At 46.3% G+C, this 15460-nt stretch overlaps 1 protein-coding gene across 1 annotated transcript in view; it reads left to right on the top strand.

The window, feature by feature from the left end:
- LOC311118814 (intermembrane lipid transfer protein VPS13C-like) overlaps window positions 1–15019 on the top strand; it is a gene marked incomplete at its 3' end in the record, with an annotated part of 129692 nt that extends 114673 nt beyond the window's left edge. The window contains 14 exon segments of the mRNA XM_084193597.1: window positions 361–505; window positions 3104–3260; window positions 3357–3475; window positions 4146–4315; window positions 4513–4796; window positions 6133–6398; window positions 6904–6996; window positions 7441–7608; window positions 8507–8704; window positions 9039–9128; window positions 10541–10696; window positions 11794–12058; window positions 12327–12487; window positions 14894–15019. Coding sequence (XP_084049723.1) covers window positions 361–505; window positions 3104–3260; window positions 3357–3475; window positions 4146–4315; window positions 4513–4796; window positions 6133–6398; window positions 6904–6996; window positions 7441–7608; window positions 8507–8704; window positions 9039–9128; window positions 10541–10696; window positions 11794–12058; window positions 12327–12487; window positions 14894–15019 — 2398 coding nt within the window.
- Between the last annotated feature and the right edge of the window lie 441 nt (window positions 15020–15460).

The raw sequence follows: 15460 nt of genomic DNA, 5'->3' as shown, positions 1-15460 counted from the left end.
TTGCAAGATCAAGCTTATTGGTTACAGCAGAGACAATCAATCCCCTCCTGGATCAATTTGCTGCCTAAATTTGTTTTGTGAGTAAAAAAAAAAAAAAAAAAAAAAAATGTGAAAGTAATACCGTATCCCTGGTGTGCACTTCCGGTAATACCGTACCCCTGGTGTGCACTGCCGGTAATACCGTATCCCTGGTGTGCACTGCCGGTAATACCGTATCCCTGGTGTGCACTGCCGGTAATACCGTACCCCTGGTGTGGTACAGGAACGGTATGAAGGTATGAAAGTCTGGATACCACCCTAATACTGTATACTGTGGTCTAGTTATCCCTGTCTGTAATTCGCTGCTCTTTCTCTCATTAGGATTTCCATGGAAACAGACTCTCAGCCCAGTACCGAGCTGCTGGAGCCGGTCAACCTGGTCCTAAAAGTGAAGAGGAACCTGGCTGCAGCATGGTACCACAAGATGGCTGCCGTAGAGGTTGATGGAGACCTCAAGCCCATGAAGGTAGGAGCTAACAGGAACTGCAATCACGTCTTCCCCTCGAAAGGGAGTGGTTAGAAAAAAGATCTGTTTTGATACCAAGATCTTTGTGTTGTAGCAGAGAAGCTGATTGTAGCTAGCTTTACTCGCGCAGTAATGTCACCCTCCCTGATACCTTGAAGGAACTATTTCCATCAAATCATAATAGCTGAGCTTTCATGATTTAGTCATTCTGATTGGTTGACCTCTGATGGGAGAATGGTATTGGTGAGTTGTGGCTAGTTAAACTCGTGCGACGTCGTCACCTTCCTTTAGACTTGAAGTAACTTTGTTCCTTGAACCCATAACAGCTGAGCTTTGATGATTTTAGTCACACTAACTAACATTTGACTTCTGCTTGCAGCCAGGTATGGAATGCAAGGTACATGCTACAGTACTCTAGGGCTGGACAGTAAGATAATCAAAGCCTAGCGGTTAAGAGCGTTGGGCCAGTAACCGAAAGGTCGCTGGTTCTAATCCCCGAGCCGACTAGGTGAAAAATCTGTCGATGTGCCCGTGAGCGAGGCACTTAACCCTAATTGCTCCTGTAAGTCGCTCTGGATAAGAGCGTCTGCTAAATGACTAAAATGTAAACGTCGATGTATGATTGTCAGCAAATTAGCAACATTAGCATTAGCAAAGGTAACATTATCTTTACCTATACCAACATTAGCATTAGGCCTAACAAAGTTGATTTACTGTTTAACGGATGGCCTGCTTCACATAACAAAAATAATATGAATAATACTTTTTTTTTTTTATGATTAATTTGATTCATATGAATCGATTCTTTTTAAACCATTATTTTTTATGAAACTAACGGTTCACTTCTCAGTTGTAGTGGTTGGGATTCGGTTCAATCCGCGGTGAATTGAATCATGTGAATCAAAAATAATAATCATTGGTGAATTGCGAACATTAATTTTAGGAAAAAGAGATTAGCTGTAGCCTTCCTTTTGTATATACTTGAAGTTGATTTGGACATTCAATTTATGGGACATTGTAACTCAGTAGATGCTAGTCAGCCTGCAAAGTAAACACTTCCTGAAGGAAATGTGTGTACTTGCTTCAGCTGTCTAAAAATATTTGTATGCTAGTGTGAGATGTGTTAAATGTAGAATTCAAGCTGAATAGAAGCTGAAACAGTTTGTTATAGTAAGACTAGTTCTGATTACTTTAGTAGACTGCTATGTATTTCAGCTAGCACATCAATTATAAAGAAATGGCAGAACTATGCCTAAAACTCAGCCGGCGCAGGCTTTCAATGGTGCTATCCAACTCCTGTAGTTAATTTGGGGACTGACCAAGACTCAAACTGTGGTTCCTGTGACTGTCATTCCAAAACCATTATACCAAAATATTAAAATCTCTTGGTAATGTCACTAGGTGTTGTACTAAGGTTGTTTCGTATTTTTACAAGGGGGTTCCAAATTGTATATATTTTATATATTCTTATTTTATTTGCTCGCTCGCCTCACTTTAAAAAAAATGAAATCTGTTAAACAGTTAATCAACTTTGTCTGTCCTTATGCCGCGTTCAAGTCATGTCGGGAACTCGTAAATGTGACCTTCTTACTGGGAAAAATTCACGTGAACGACCCCTCCAACTCGTAATTATGACTATAAATCTCGGGTATGATCTCTGGACCCCGATATATCCCACATGCTGAACTCTGCCGTCACGCACCACTGAAAATGGCAACAAACATTGCCGCGATTTCGTCTGTAAATTGTAAGAATGGTTTTGCGTTCCTTCTGATCTCCGAGCAAGTGAACGCTCCAAGTTGTTCCTCCGAAGTAACAAGTCGTTCCTCCGATCACTCCGACATGATGTGAACGCGGCATTAGCTACAGCATTATTGGCTTTAGCAACAGCAACATTAGCATTCGCTACGGCTCCATCCTATATGTCTCCTGTCTCTCCTCAAGTTATTTCGAGGCTCCTCTAGTTATCAGCAACATTAGCATTAGCTACAGCTACATCCTCTCTGTGCTTGTGTTTCTTCAGCTTAACTAGTATTAGTGACATTAGCATTAGCGACCATTAGCATTAGCTACAGCTACATCCTCTCTGTGCTTGTGTCTCTTCAGGTTAACTAGTATTAGTGACATTAGCATTAGAGACCATTAGCATTAGCTACAGCTACATCCTCTCTGTTCTTGTCTCTTCAGGTTAACTAGTATTAGTGACATTAGCATTAGCGACCATTAGCATTAGCTACAGCTACATCCTCTCTGTGCTTGTGTCTCTTCAGGTTAACTAGTATTAGTGACATTAGCATTAGAGACCATTAGCATTAGCTACAGCTACATCCTCTCTGTTCTTGTCTCTTCAGGTTAACTAGTATTAGTGACATTAGCATTAGCGACCATTAGCATTAGCTACAGCTACATCCTCTCTGTGCTTGTGTCTCTTCAGGTTAACTAGTATTTGTGACATTAGCATTAGCGACCATTAGCATTAGCTACAGCTACATCCTCTCTGTTCTTGTCTCTTCAGGTTAACTAGTATTAGTGACATTAGCATTAGCGACCATTAGCATTAGCTACAGCTACATCCTCTCTGTCCTCTGTTCTCCCCAGGTTGCCCTGAGTCAGGATGACCTAACGGTCCTGTTGAGGATCCTGATGGAGAACTTCGGAGAAGCCAGCAGTCTGCAGCCAGACCAACACACCAGCCCCGACACAGCAGCCCTGAAACACAGGACTGCACTGATGCTCAAAACAGACTACCCCAAAGGTCAGAGGTCATAAGCGATGTGTGTGTGTGTCGGTAGGGTATCGCCTGGAGTCCCTGACTCTTACGACATGTTTCTCTTATCTCCTCATCCTTCAGATGAGAACATGGTCGAACTTCCAGAGCAAGAGGTAGAAGAGGAGCCCCTGGAAACCATGAAGTTTGTCTTCAACATAGAATCCCTTGGACTGGTTCTGTACAGCAATGACCCTAAACAGGTACGTACCTAGAGGTGATGTAGCCCAGTCTCACGTCTAATGTACCATGTGGAGGAACAGGGAAATTGGGCCTTGGACAGAGGGACAGTAATGACAGTCTACTCTGATGTCCACTCTGCTCTCTAAGCCCTGGAGAATTAGACCTGAGTGGCGCAGTGGTCTAAGGCGCTGCATCGCAGTGCTAGCTGTGCCACTAGAGATCCTGGTTCGAATCCAGGCTCTGTCGTAGCCGGCCCGTGACCGGGAGACCCATGGGGGCGGCGCACAATTGGCCCAGCGTCGTCTAGGGTAGGGGAGGGAATGGCCGGCAGGGATGTAGCTCAGTTGGTAGAGCATGGCGTTTGCAACGCCAGGGTTGTGGTTTCGATTCCCACCGGGGTATTAAAAATTGTATGAAAAATAAAAAAAATCATGTATGCACTCACTTAACTGTAAGTCGCTCTGGATAAGAGCGTCTGCTAAATGACTTAAATGTAAATGTAGATAAAGCCATGATTAGGGTGACGAGTTTGAACATCTACCAACACCAGTCATTACTGTCCAAAATGACTCTGTGGTAATGACCTTGTAATGACTCTCTGTAGTTCCCCCAGTGGTCTGCTGACGTTTCAAAGAGACTACAAGGTTGGTTTTATTGACAGATGTCATGTCTTGTTTCCCCATTTCCAAGGCAGCAGCAGTGTCTCAACACCAGGAGGGGCTGTGTCTGGGGGAGTTTACCCTGCACCTGATAAAGGCTTCAGGGAAAATGTTTAATAACGGGGCCATGGAGGCCTCAGCCATCCTCACAGCCTGCACCCTGGACGACATGAGGACAGGCATACAGAGAGTCACCTCACGGTTAGTCTCACGCTGCCTGCCAGACATCACACGGCTGGGGTGGAGGCTACCAAAAGGTTAAACTTCTGGAATGTACCACTGGGTTGTGTTCTACGCAGTACGGAGGTTATACAATACAGTACAGTGGGGTCGGTCTCAATGTGTCGATTGTTGAATTGATTGACATGTAACCTCATGTTTTTGCCCAAAACCCTCAGGATGCTGGGTAAGCGTGGCGAGGAGAGTGAGGAAGCCATGATAGACGTGACGTACGCTCAGAGTGCCAGTGAGCGCCAGGTGGTGGCGGTGTTCCAGAAGCTTTATCTGTGTGCCAGCGTGGAGTTCCTGATGGCGGTGGCAGACTTCTTCATCCAGGCCCTGCCCCAGAGCCCTGCCCAGGCCGTGCCCACTAACACCATGCCGGACCTGGCCAAGACCTCCCAGCTACCCCTCAAACAGCTGGCTGAGCTTCGGGATAGAACCAACACTGACCCCAGAACAGGTAAGGGGAGAGGGGGTCGGGGAAATTAGAAACAGAAAACTATACAGCCATTCAACTATGTTCGTAGGAATTCTTTTTGGTGTGGAGTGATGGTAATGTATTGTGATGGCTCCGGTGTTGTCTTTTGGTGTGGAGTGATGGTAATGTATTGTGATGGCTACAGTGTTGTCTTTTGGTGTGGAGTGATGGTAATGTATTGTGATGGCTACAGTGTTGTCTTTTGGTGTGGAGTGATCGTAAAGTATTGTGATGGCTACAGTGTTGTCTTTTGGTGTGGAGTGATGGTAATGTATTGTGATGGCTACGGTGTTGTCTTTTGGTGTGGAGTGATGGTAATGTATTGTGATGGCTACAGTGTTGTCTTTTGGTGTGGAGTGATGGTAATGTATTGTGATGGCTCCAGTGTTGTCTTTTGGTGCGGAGTGATGGTAATGTATTGTGATGGCTACAGTGTTGTCTTTTGGTGTGGGGTGATGGTAATGTATTGTGATGGCTACAGTGTTGTCTTTTGGTGTGGAGTGATGGTAATGTATTGTGATGGCTACAGTGTTGTCTTTTGGTGTGGAGTGATGGTAATGTATTGTACGGTGTTTTCTTTACCTTCCTATATTCTTCCTTCAGTTTCATTTTTATTTTTTATTTTATTTCACCTTTATTTAACCAGGTAAGCCAGTTGAGAACAGGTTCTCATTTACAACTGCGACCTGGCCAAGACAAAGCAAAGTAGTGCAACAAAAACAACACAGAGTTACATATGGGGTAAAAAAAAAAACATAAAGTCAGAAATACAACAGAAAATATATATACAGTGTGTGCAAATGTAGCAAGTTATGGAGGTAAGGCAATAAATAGGCTATAGTGCAGAATAATTACAATAGTATTAACACTGGAATGCTAGATGTGCAAGAGATTATGTGCAAATAGAGATACTGGGGTGCAAAAGAGCAAATTAAATAACAATATAGGGATGAGGTAGTTGGGTGGGCTAATTTCAGATGGGCTGTGTACAGGTGCAGTGATCGGTAAGGTGCTCTGACAACTGATGTTTAAAGTTATTGAGGGAGATAAGAGTCTCCAGCTTCAGAGATTTTTGCAATTCGTTCAAAAATACCTGACAGGTTCATACCTGACAGAATAGTTGTATCCTCTCCGTCTCTCTCTGGCCTCTATACCAAATATGAGTCTATGTGCGGTGGTGGGGTAATGGCTGTTTTCTTGACTTCCCTTGTGTTTCTTCGCCCTCCACCTCTCCCCCCCCCCCCTCCCCCCTCCACCTCTCCCCCCCTCCACCTCTCCCCCCCTCCACCTCTCTCCACCTCTCCACCTCTCCCCCCAGGCTCCAGTCCCAGGACCAAGCTGCGTTTAGTCATAGTAGATCCAGAGGTGGTGTTTGTGGCTAACCTGATGAGAGCCGACGCTCCGGCCCTGGTGGCCTCATTCCAGTGTGACTTCATTCTGATGCTAGAGCCTGGGGGAGGGCCCGGGGCCCCCGGGGGAGGGCCCGGGGCCCCTGGGGGACAAAGCATGACGGCCAACCTCAGAGAGCTCAAAGTTCTGGCCTGTCCCTTCATCAGGACCAAGGAGACCCAGGCGGTCACCACGGTGAGCATAAAATAGCTTTTAATATCTATTTTTTTTAGACCCTCTACACAGCATCTAATGTCACTACCGTAAGACATTTACATTTCTAGTCATTTAGCAGACGCTCTTATCCAGAGTGACTTACAGTTAGTGAGTGCATACATTTTCATACTGGCCCCCAGTGTGGTCCTCTGTAGCTCAATTGGTAGAGCATGGCGCTTGTAACGCCAGGGTAGTGGGTTCGATCCCCGGGACCACCCATACGTAAAAATTTATGCACGCATGACTGTAAGTCGCTTTGGATAAAAGCGTCTGCTAAATGGCATATTATATTATATTATATTATAAACGAACCCACAACCCTGGCGTTGCAAGCGCCACGCTCTACCAACTGAGCTACACGGGACCCCATCAGCTGGGATAAAGCATGATTCAAAGCTATTTGCAATTTTGTGTTAATACATTTTCCGTGAAAGGATATTGAATTGGATCAACTCCCTAATGCTTCTTTCTCATTGGTCTTCAGGTGCTACGGCCGTGTTCTGTCGTCCTGGAAACCAAAACCCACCCCAACCAACCTCTTACCGGCTGTGTGACTGTGGAAGAAGTCATTGTCAAAGTAGGTTTCATCCCAATTTCTCTCTCGCTCTCTCTCTCTCTACTGCATAGGTCTAATTCGGATCTGTCAGTTAAAATTACACATACCCATGACAATCATATCAGATTAGACCTGTGACATTATTTTAGAATTCTGGATCCGGACCCGCTCGGGTTCCGGATCGGGCCTTGGGTATTCGGGTACAGGTGGATCCATGAAGACGTCTAGCTCTGAGTGCTCGGAGAGAGAAAAGGTTTGAATTATTGAACCGCCTGACGTACTGAGAAGCTCCTTATCAACATAGCCATCGATCGAGATCGTCATTGCAATTGAGATGTTCAATTGATTATCATTGAGATCATCCATTATCATCACAAATAAGAATCCGCTGACTGACCCTGTATTAATAAAGGATCAATAAAGTAACAAATGAATTCCTCCCACGTCCTTCCTCCCCTCTGTCAGATCTCCCCTGTCATCCTGAACACAGTGAAGACCATCACAGCAGCCATGACAGCTAAACCTATAGACGAGGCAGGAGAGGAGGAGAAGATAGAGGCCAGCAGCCTGTGGTCCACCATGAACATCTACGCCTGCAACTACTGGTTCCTGGGAGTGGACACGGCCAGCGAGGTACAGAAACCACGGTTGGGGTCAATTTCTTTTCAATTCCAGTCAATTCAGGAAGTACACTGAAATTCTAATTCTCTTCAATTAATTTTTCTATGAGAATTTGGTTTACTTTCTGAATTGACTGGAATTGAAATTGAATACCTCAAGATCTTAAATATTTTCTATTGAGTTCAAGTACCAGTGGAATTGCAATGTTTGTATTCTGTCCCTATACAAGAACCTTCTGTCCCTATACAAGAACCTTCAGTCCCTATTCTAGAACCTTCAGTCCCTATACAATAACCTTCTGTCCCTATACAAGAACCTTCAGTCCCTATTCTAGAACCTTCAGTCCCTATACATTAACCTTCTGTCCCTATACAAGAACCTTCAGTCCCTATTCTAGAACCTTCTGTCCCTATACAATAACCTTCTGTCCCTATACTAGAACCTTCAGTCCCTATACTAGAACCTTCAGTCCCTATTCTAGAACCTTCAGTCCCTATACAATAACCTTATGTCCCTATACAAGAACCTTCAGTCCCTATTCTAGAACCTTCAGTCCCTATACAATAACCTTCTGTCCCTATACAAGAACCTTCAGTCCCTATTCTAGAACCTTCTGTCCCTATACAATAACCTTCTGTCCCTATACTAGAACCTTCAGTCCCTATACTAGAACCTTCAGTCCCTATTCTAGAACCTTCAGTCCCTATACAATAACCTTCTGTCCCTATACTAGAACCTTCTGTCCCTATACAAGAACCTTCTGTCCCTATACTAGAACCTTCTGTCCCTATTCTAGAACCTTCTGTCCCCTGCCAGGAACATTTGGGCGCTCAGTTTACCTCCACTATAGTTTGTTTTTGTATTCTCTGCCTACAAATGGCGTTAAACCTTGACGTGAATTTCCCTCTAGGTGACGGAGAGTTTCAGTGACCAGGACGGCCGTAACGTTGGGGAGAGTTTCAAGGTGGATGTGAAGGTAATTCAGGTGACCATGGAGTCTGGCCTGGGCCACAGGACGGTCCCCCTGCTGCTGGCTGAGAGCTCCCTGTCTGGGACGGCCAACAACTGGTCCTCCCTCCTCTACCTCTGCGCTGACATGACCCTGGAGGTGAGGCCTGGAGCTTTTCAGTACTCTCAAGTATTAGCCTGATGCACATCCTGATTTCTGTACATACAGGGGCATTTCATGTGCCATGACGTGACCTTCTCATGTGTTTTTTAGGAAGTCGTTGGGCAGGCAAACATAGCTTTTCTTTAGTCTTGTGCATTACGTACTTATGTGGGGATACTTGTTACGTTTGGCATTCGTGGGTGCATTTCAAACCTTTTCGACTGCCCACGTTCTTTTGAATTTCATAATCAATTCAATTTGTGCACTTACATTGATATACATGGGATCGATCCTGATTTGGACACTGTGTGAATATGTTGACTGTTGACAGGTGAACTACTTCAATGAGACCCATGCTGTCTGGGAACCGCTGATAGAGAGGGTGGAGGACGGCAAACGCAGGTGGAACCTCAAGCTAGAGGTACGCTGAATAGCCCTAACCAACCTCATAGTGAAACCTCAAGCTAGAGGTACGCTGAATAGCCCTAACCAACCTCATAGTGAAACCTCAAGCTAGAGGTACGCTGAATAGCCCTAACCAACCTCATAGTGAAACCTCAAGCTAGAGGTACGCTGAATAGCCCTAACCAACCTCATAGTGGAACCTCAAGCTAGAGGTACGCTGAATAACCCTGACCAACCTCATAGTGAAACCTCAAGCTAGAGGTACGCTGAATAACCCTGACCAACCTCATAGTGAAACCTCAAGCTAGAGGTACGCTGAATAATCCTGACCAACCTCATAGTGGAACCTCAAGCTAGAGGTACGCTGAATAACCCTAACCAACCTCATAGTGGAACCTCAAGCTAGAGGTACGCTGAATAACCCTGACTAACCTCATAGTGGAACCTCAAGCTAGAGGTACGCTGAATAACCCTGACCAACCTCATAGTGAAACCTCAAGCTAGAGGTACGCTGAATAACCCTAACCAACCTCATAGTGGAACCTCAAGCTAGAGGTACGCTGAATAACCCTGACCAACCTCATAGTGGAACCTCAAGCTAGAGGTACGCTGAGTAACCCTGACCAACCTCATAGTGGAACCTCAAGCTAGAGGTACGCTGAGTAACCCTAACCAACCTCATAGTGGAACCTCAAGCTAGAGGTACGCTGAATAACCCTGACCAACCTCATAGTGGAACCTCAAGCTAGAGGTACGCTGAATAACCCTAACCAACCTCATAGTGAAACCTCAAGCTAGGGGTACGCTGAATAACCCTAACCAACCTCATAGTGGAACCTCAAGCTAGAGGTACGCTGAATAACCCTAACCAACCTCATAGTGGAACCTCAAGCTAGAGGTACGCTGAATAACCCTAACCAACCTCATAGTGGAACCTCAAGCTAGAGGTACGCTGAATAACCCTAACCAACCTCATAGTGGAACCTCAAGCTAGAGGTACGCTGAATAACCCTGACCAACCTCATAGTGGAACCTCAAGCTAGAGGTACGCTGAATAACCCTGACCAACCTCATAGTGGAACCTCAAGCTAGAGGTACGCTGAATAGCCCTAACCAACCTCACAGTGGAACCTCAAGCTAGAGGTACGCTGAGTAACCCTAACCAACCTCATAGTGAAACCTCAACCTAGAGGTACGCTGAGTAACCCTGACCAACCTCATAGTGAAACCTCAAGCAATATAAACATGATTACACTGTAGATTAGCAAGACTCAGAAACACAATGACGTTTGTATTTAATGCAATAACCTCGCAGTAACAATGCAATGATGGAGGGGTGGATGGGTCGATAGACCTATAGATTGGCATCTCTTATCAATTCAGTATTCAGTGTTTGCATTCACCATGTTGTCGTCCTTCCCCCTGTAGATGAAGAACAACCCTGTGCAGGATAAGAGCCCTGTCCCTGGGGATGACTTCGTGGTGCTCCCTGAGCCGCGCACCGCCATCAACATCTGTTCCAAAGACACCATGAATATTACCATCTCCAAGTGCTGCCTCACTGTATTCAACAACCTAGCCAAGGTAGACACACACACAACACACACACACACACACACGCACACACACACACACACACACACAACAACACGCGCACATACACACACACACACACACACAACAACACACACACACAACAACACACACACACAACAACAACACACACACAACAACACGTGCACATACACACACACACACACACACACAACAACACGCACACACACACACACAATAACACGCGCACACACACACACACACACACACACACACACAACAACACGCACACACACACACACACACACAATAACACGCGCACACACACACACACACACACACACACACACACACAACAACACACACACACACACACACACACACACACACACACACACATTCACACACACACACACTCACACATACTCACACACACACACACACAACAACACACACACACACACACACACACACACACAACACGCGCACATACACACACACACAACAACACACACACACACACTCACACACACTCACAACACGCGCACATACACACACACACAACAACACGCACACACACTCACACACACTCACACACACTCACACACACACACACACACACAAAAACATGCACACATACAGACACACACACACACACAACAACATGCGCACACACACTCACACACACAACAACACGCACACACACACACAACAACACGCACACACACACACAACAACACGCACACACACACACACACGCACACGCACACACAACACACACACACACACACTGCATGTACATAGAATACAGGAACACGGCTGAGGAAAAGTAAACATTAGACACATTATTTCTGTCAGTTTGGACAGATTGGATTTGATCAGGTTAACAGTAGCCCATTCATTATTCCTATGAAAGTTTGACCCATTTCTCCACCTCTAATTAAGGTTATTCCTAGACTAAACATCGATATCATTGGGCATGTTTTTAGTCCAGGACTGGATTCATCTAGATCCCACAAACCAACCTATTGTTTAGAAGTTTGTTTACAAAAATGAAAAAACTGGAGAAAATTACAGCACGTTTATTCACAGCACACTACCGTTCCGTTCTGGTCATTTCTGCTCAGGCATTCTCTGAGGGCACAGCCTCTACCTTTGACCACAGTCTGAAGGAGAAGGCCCCCTTCACCATCCGTAACGCGCTGGGCGTCCCCCTCACCGTGCAGCACAGTGCCAACCTGCGGGTGGTGGCCTCCCCTGGGCAGGGCAAGCTCCACGAGGTGGGGGTAGGGCAGAGCGTGGACCTGGAGCACTCCGTGTTCGGGACCTCGACACGGGGCAAACTGTCTGCCTTGCAGCGCCAGGAGAGCTGCCTCTTCAACCTCAGCATCGGTCAGTAGACTACTGTATATAGGGGGGGGTGCTGTACATGTTGCTTGATGTGGTCACTCCTGGTTAGGCTTCTTTTACATTCCAAGAGAGTTTGTCTCTGTTTCTAGTGCCCGTACACTGGGTAGGGATACTTCCTTTTCCAGTGGTTTTGAATGGGATTTGAACTGAATAGCTTGGCATGGGGATTTTTTTAAAATGCCATTCCACTGCCATAGATAATGGATACAGGCAGCAGCTGAAGATGTCCACTGGTCTGTCTCCACCACAGTTCCTACAGGTTACAGTGGGATCTCCAACATGGCGGTGGACAAGCCTGGCCGGAGGCTGTATAACGTGAGAGATCCCATGCTGCAGGAGGACGTGTCGGTGTTGCTGCAGGTAGACGCCTCAGAAGGAAACAAGGTCATCACCGTCCGCTCTCCCCTACAGGTCAGCAAATCACTCACTCTCTATGGAACTGTCCTCCATCACTCACCCTCTATGGAGCTGTCCTCCATCACTCACTCTCTATGGAACTGTCCTCCATCACTCACTCTCTATGGAACTGTCCTCCATCACTCACTCTGTATGTAACTGTCCTCCATCACTCACTCTCTATGGAGCTGTCCTCCATCACTCACTCTCTATGGAGCTGTCCTCCATCACTCACTCTCTATGGAGCTGTCATCCATCACTCACTCTCTATGGAACTGTCATCCATCACTCACTCTCTATGGAGCTGTCCTCCATCACTCACTCTCTATGGAGCTGTCCTCCATCACTCACTCTCTATGGAGCTGTCCTCCATCACTCACTCTCTATGGAGCTCTCCTCCATCACTCACTCTCTATGGAACTGTCCTCAATCACTCACTCTCTATGGAACTGTCCTCCATCACTCACTCTCTATGGAGCTGTCCTCCATCACTCACTCTCTATGGAGCTGTCCTCCATCACTCACTCTCTCTGGAGCTGTCCTCCATCACTCACTCTCTATGGAGCTGTCCTCCATCACTCACTCTCTATGGAGCTCTCCTCCATCACTCACTCTCTATGGAACTGTCCTCCATCACTCACTCTCTCTGGAGCTGTCCTCCATCACTCACTCTCTATGGAGCTCTCCTCCATCACTCACTCTCTATGGAACTGTCCTCCATCACTCACTCTCTATGGAGCTGTCCTCCATCACTCACTCTCTATGGAGCTGTCCTCCATCACTCACTCTCTATGGAACTCTCCTCCATCACTCACTCTCTATGGAACTGTCCTCCATCACTCACTCTCTATGGAACTCTCCTCCATCACTCACTCTCTATGGAACTCTCCTCCATCACTCACTCTCTATGGAACTCTCCTCCATCACTCACTCTCTATGGAACTGTCCTCCATCACTCACTCTCTATGGAACTGTCCTCCATCACTCACTCTCTATGGAGCTGTCCTCCATCACTCACTCTCTCTGGAGCTGTCCTCCATCACTCACTCTCTATGGAGCTGTCCTCCATCACTCACTCTCTATGGAGCTGTCCTCCATCACTCACTCTCTATGGAACTGTCCTCCATCACTCACTCTCTATGGAGCTGTCCTCCATCACTCACTCTCTATGGAGCTCTCCTCCATCACTCACTCTCTATGGAACTGTCCTCCATCACTCACTCTCTATGGAGCTGTCCTCATCACTCACTCTCTCTGGAGCTGTCCTCCATCACTCACTCTCTATGGAGCTGTCCTCCATCACTCACTCTCTATGGAACTGTCTTCCATCACTCACTCTCTATGGAGCTGTCCTCCATCACTCACTCTCTATGGAGCTGTCCTCCATCACTCACTCTCTATGGAACTGTCCTCCATCACTCACTCTCTATGGAGCTGTCCTCCATCACTCACTCTCTATGGAGCTGTCCTCCATCACTCACTCTCTATGGAGCTCTCCTCCATCACTCACTCTCTATGGAACTGTCCTCCATCACTCACTCTCTATGGAGCTGTCCTCATCACTCACTCTCTCTGGAGCTGTCCTCCATCACTCACTCTCTATGGAGCTGTCCTCCATCACTCACTCTCTATGGAACTGTCTTCCATCACTCACTCTCTATGGAGCTGTCCTCCATCACTCACTCTCTATGGAACTGTCTTCCATCACTCACTCTCTATGGAGCTGTCCTCCATCACTCACTCTCTATGGAGCTGTCCTCCATCACTCACTCTCTATGGAACTCTCCTCCATCACTCACTCTCTATGGAACTGTCCTCCATCACTCACTCTCTATGGAACTCTCCTCCATCACTCACTCTCTATGGAACTCTCCTCCATCACTCACTCTCTATGGAACTCTCCTCCATCACTCACTCTCTATGGAACTGTCCTCCATCACTCACTCTCTATGGAACTGTCCTCCATCACTCACTCTCTATGGAGCTGTCCTCCATCACTCACTCTCTCTGGAGCTGTCCTCCATCACTCACTCTCTATGGAGCTGTCCTCCATCACTCACTCTCTATGGAGCTGTCCTCCATCACTCACTCTCTATGGAACTGTCCTCCATCACTCACTCTCTATGGAGCTGTCCTCCATCACTCACTCTCTATGGAGCTGTCCTCCATCACTCACTCTCTATGGAGCTGTCCTCCATCACTCACTCTCTATGGAGCTGTCCTCCTGTAGGTTATAGATGCTCAACAGCTTTCAGTAGAGAGAAACAAGTCTGTGGACTTGCAACATGAAAGCAGCTGCTATTAAAACACATTTGATTTATTCAGCACTTTTCAATTACAGTAAAATCTTTTTTCCATCGAGTTAAAAAATGATTTTGTCATCCTTAACTCACAGTTTTTCAATGTGTTTTTGTGTTCCAGATCCAGAACCATTTCTCAGTGCCGTTTGCCATCCTGAAGTATTGCCCCACATCCAGAGGTCTGGTTAACATAGGATTGGCAGAGCCTGAGAAAGAGTCTCATGTAGCCCTGGACTCATACAGGTAATAACCATGTTGGTAGCCTTGGACTCATACAGGTAATAACCATGTTGGTAGCCCTGGACTCATACAGGTAATAACCATGTTGGTAGCCCTGGACTCATACAGGTAATAACCATGTTGGTAGCCCTGGACTCATACAGGTAATAACCATGTTGGTAGCCCTGGACTCATACAGGTAATAACCATGTTGGTAGCCCTGGACTCATACAGGTAATAACCATGTTGGTAGCCCTGGACTCATACAGGTAATAACCATGTTGGTAGCCCTGGACTCATACAGGTAATAACCATGTTGGTAGCCCTGGACTCATACAGGTAATAACCATGTTGGTAGCCCTGGACTCATACAGGTAATAACCATGTTGGTAGCCCTGGACTCATACAGGTAATAACCATGTTGGTAGCCCTGGACTCATACAGGTAATAACCATGTTGGTAGCCCTGG

This window comes from Coregonus lavaretus, assembly GCF_964263955.1.
Source record: "Coregonus lavaretus genome assembly, contig: HAP1_SCAFFOLD_685, whole genome shotgun sequence".
NCBI classification, from domain to species: Eukaryota; Metazoa; Chordata; class Actinopteri; order Salmoniformes; family Salmonidae; genus Coregonus; species Coregonus lavaretus.
Note: the sequence above shows the minus strand (reverse complement) of the source record. Positions and strands in the feature narration are given on the sequence as shown.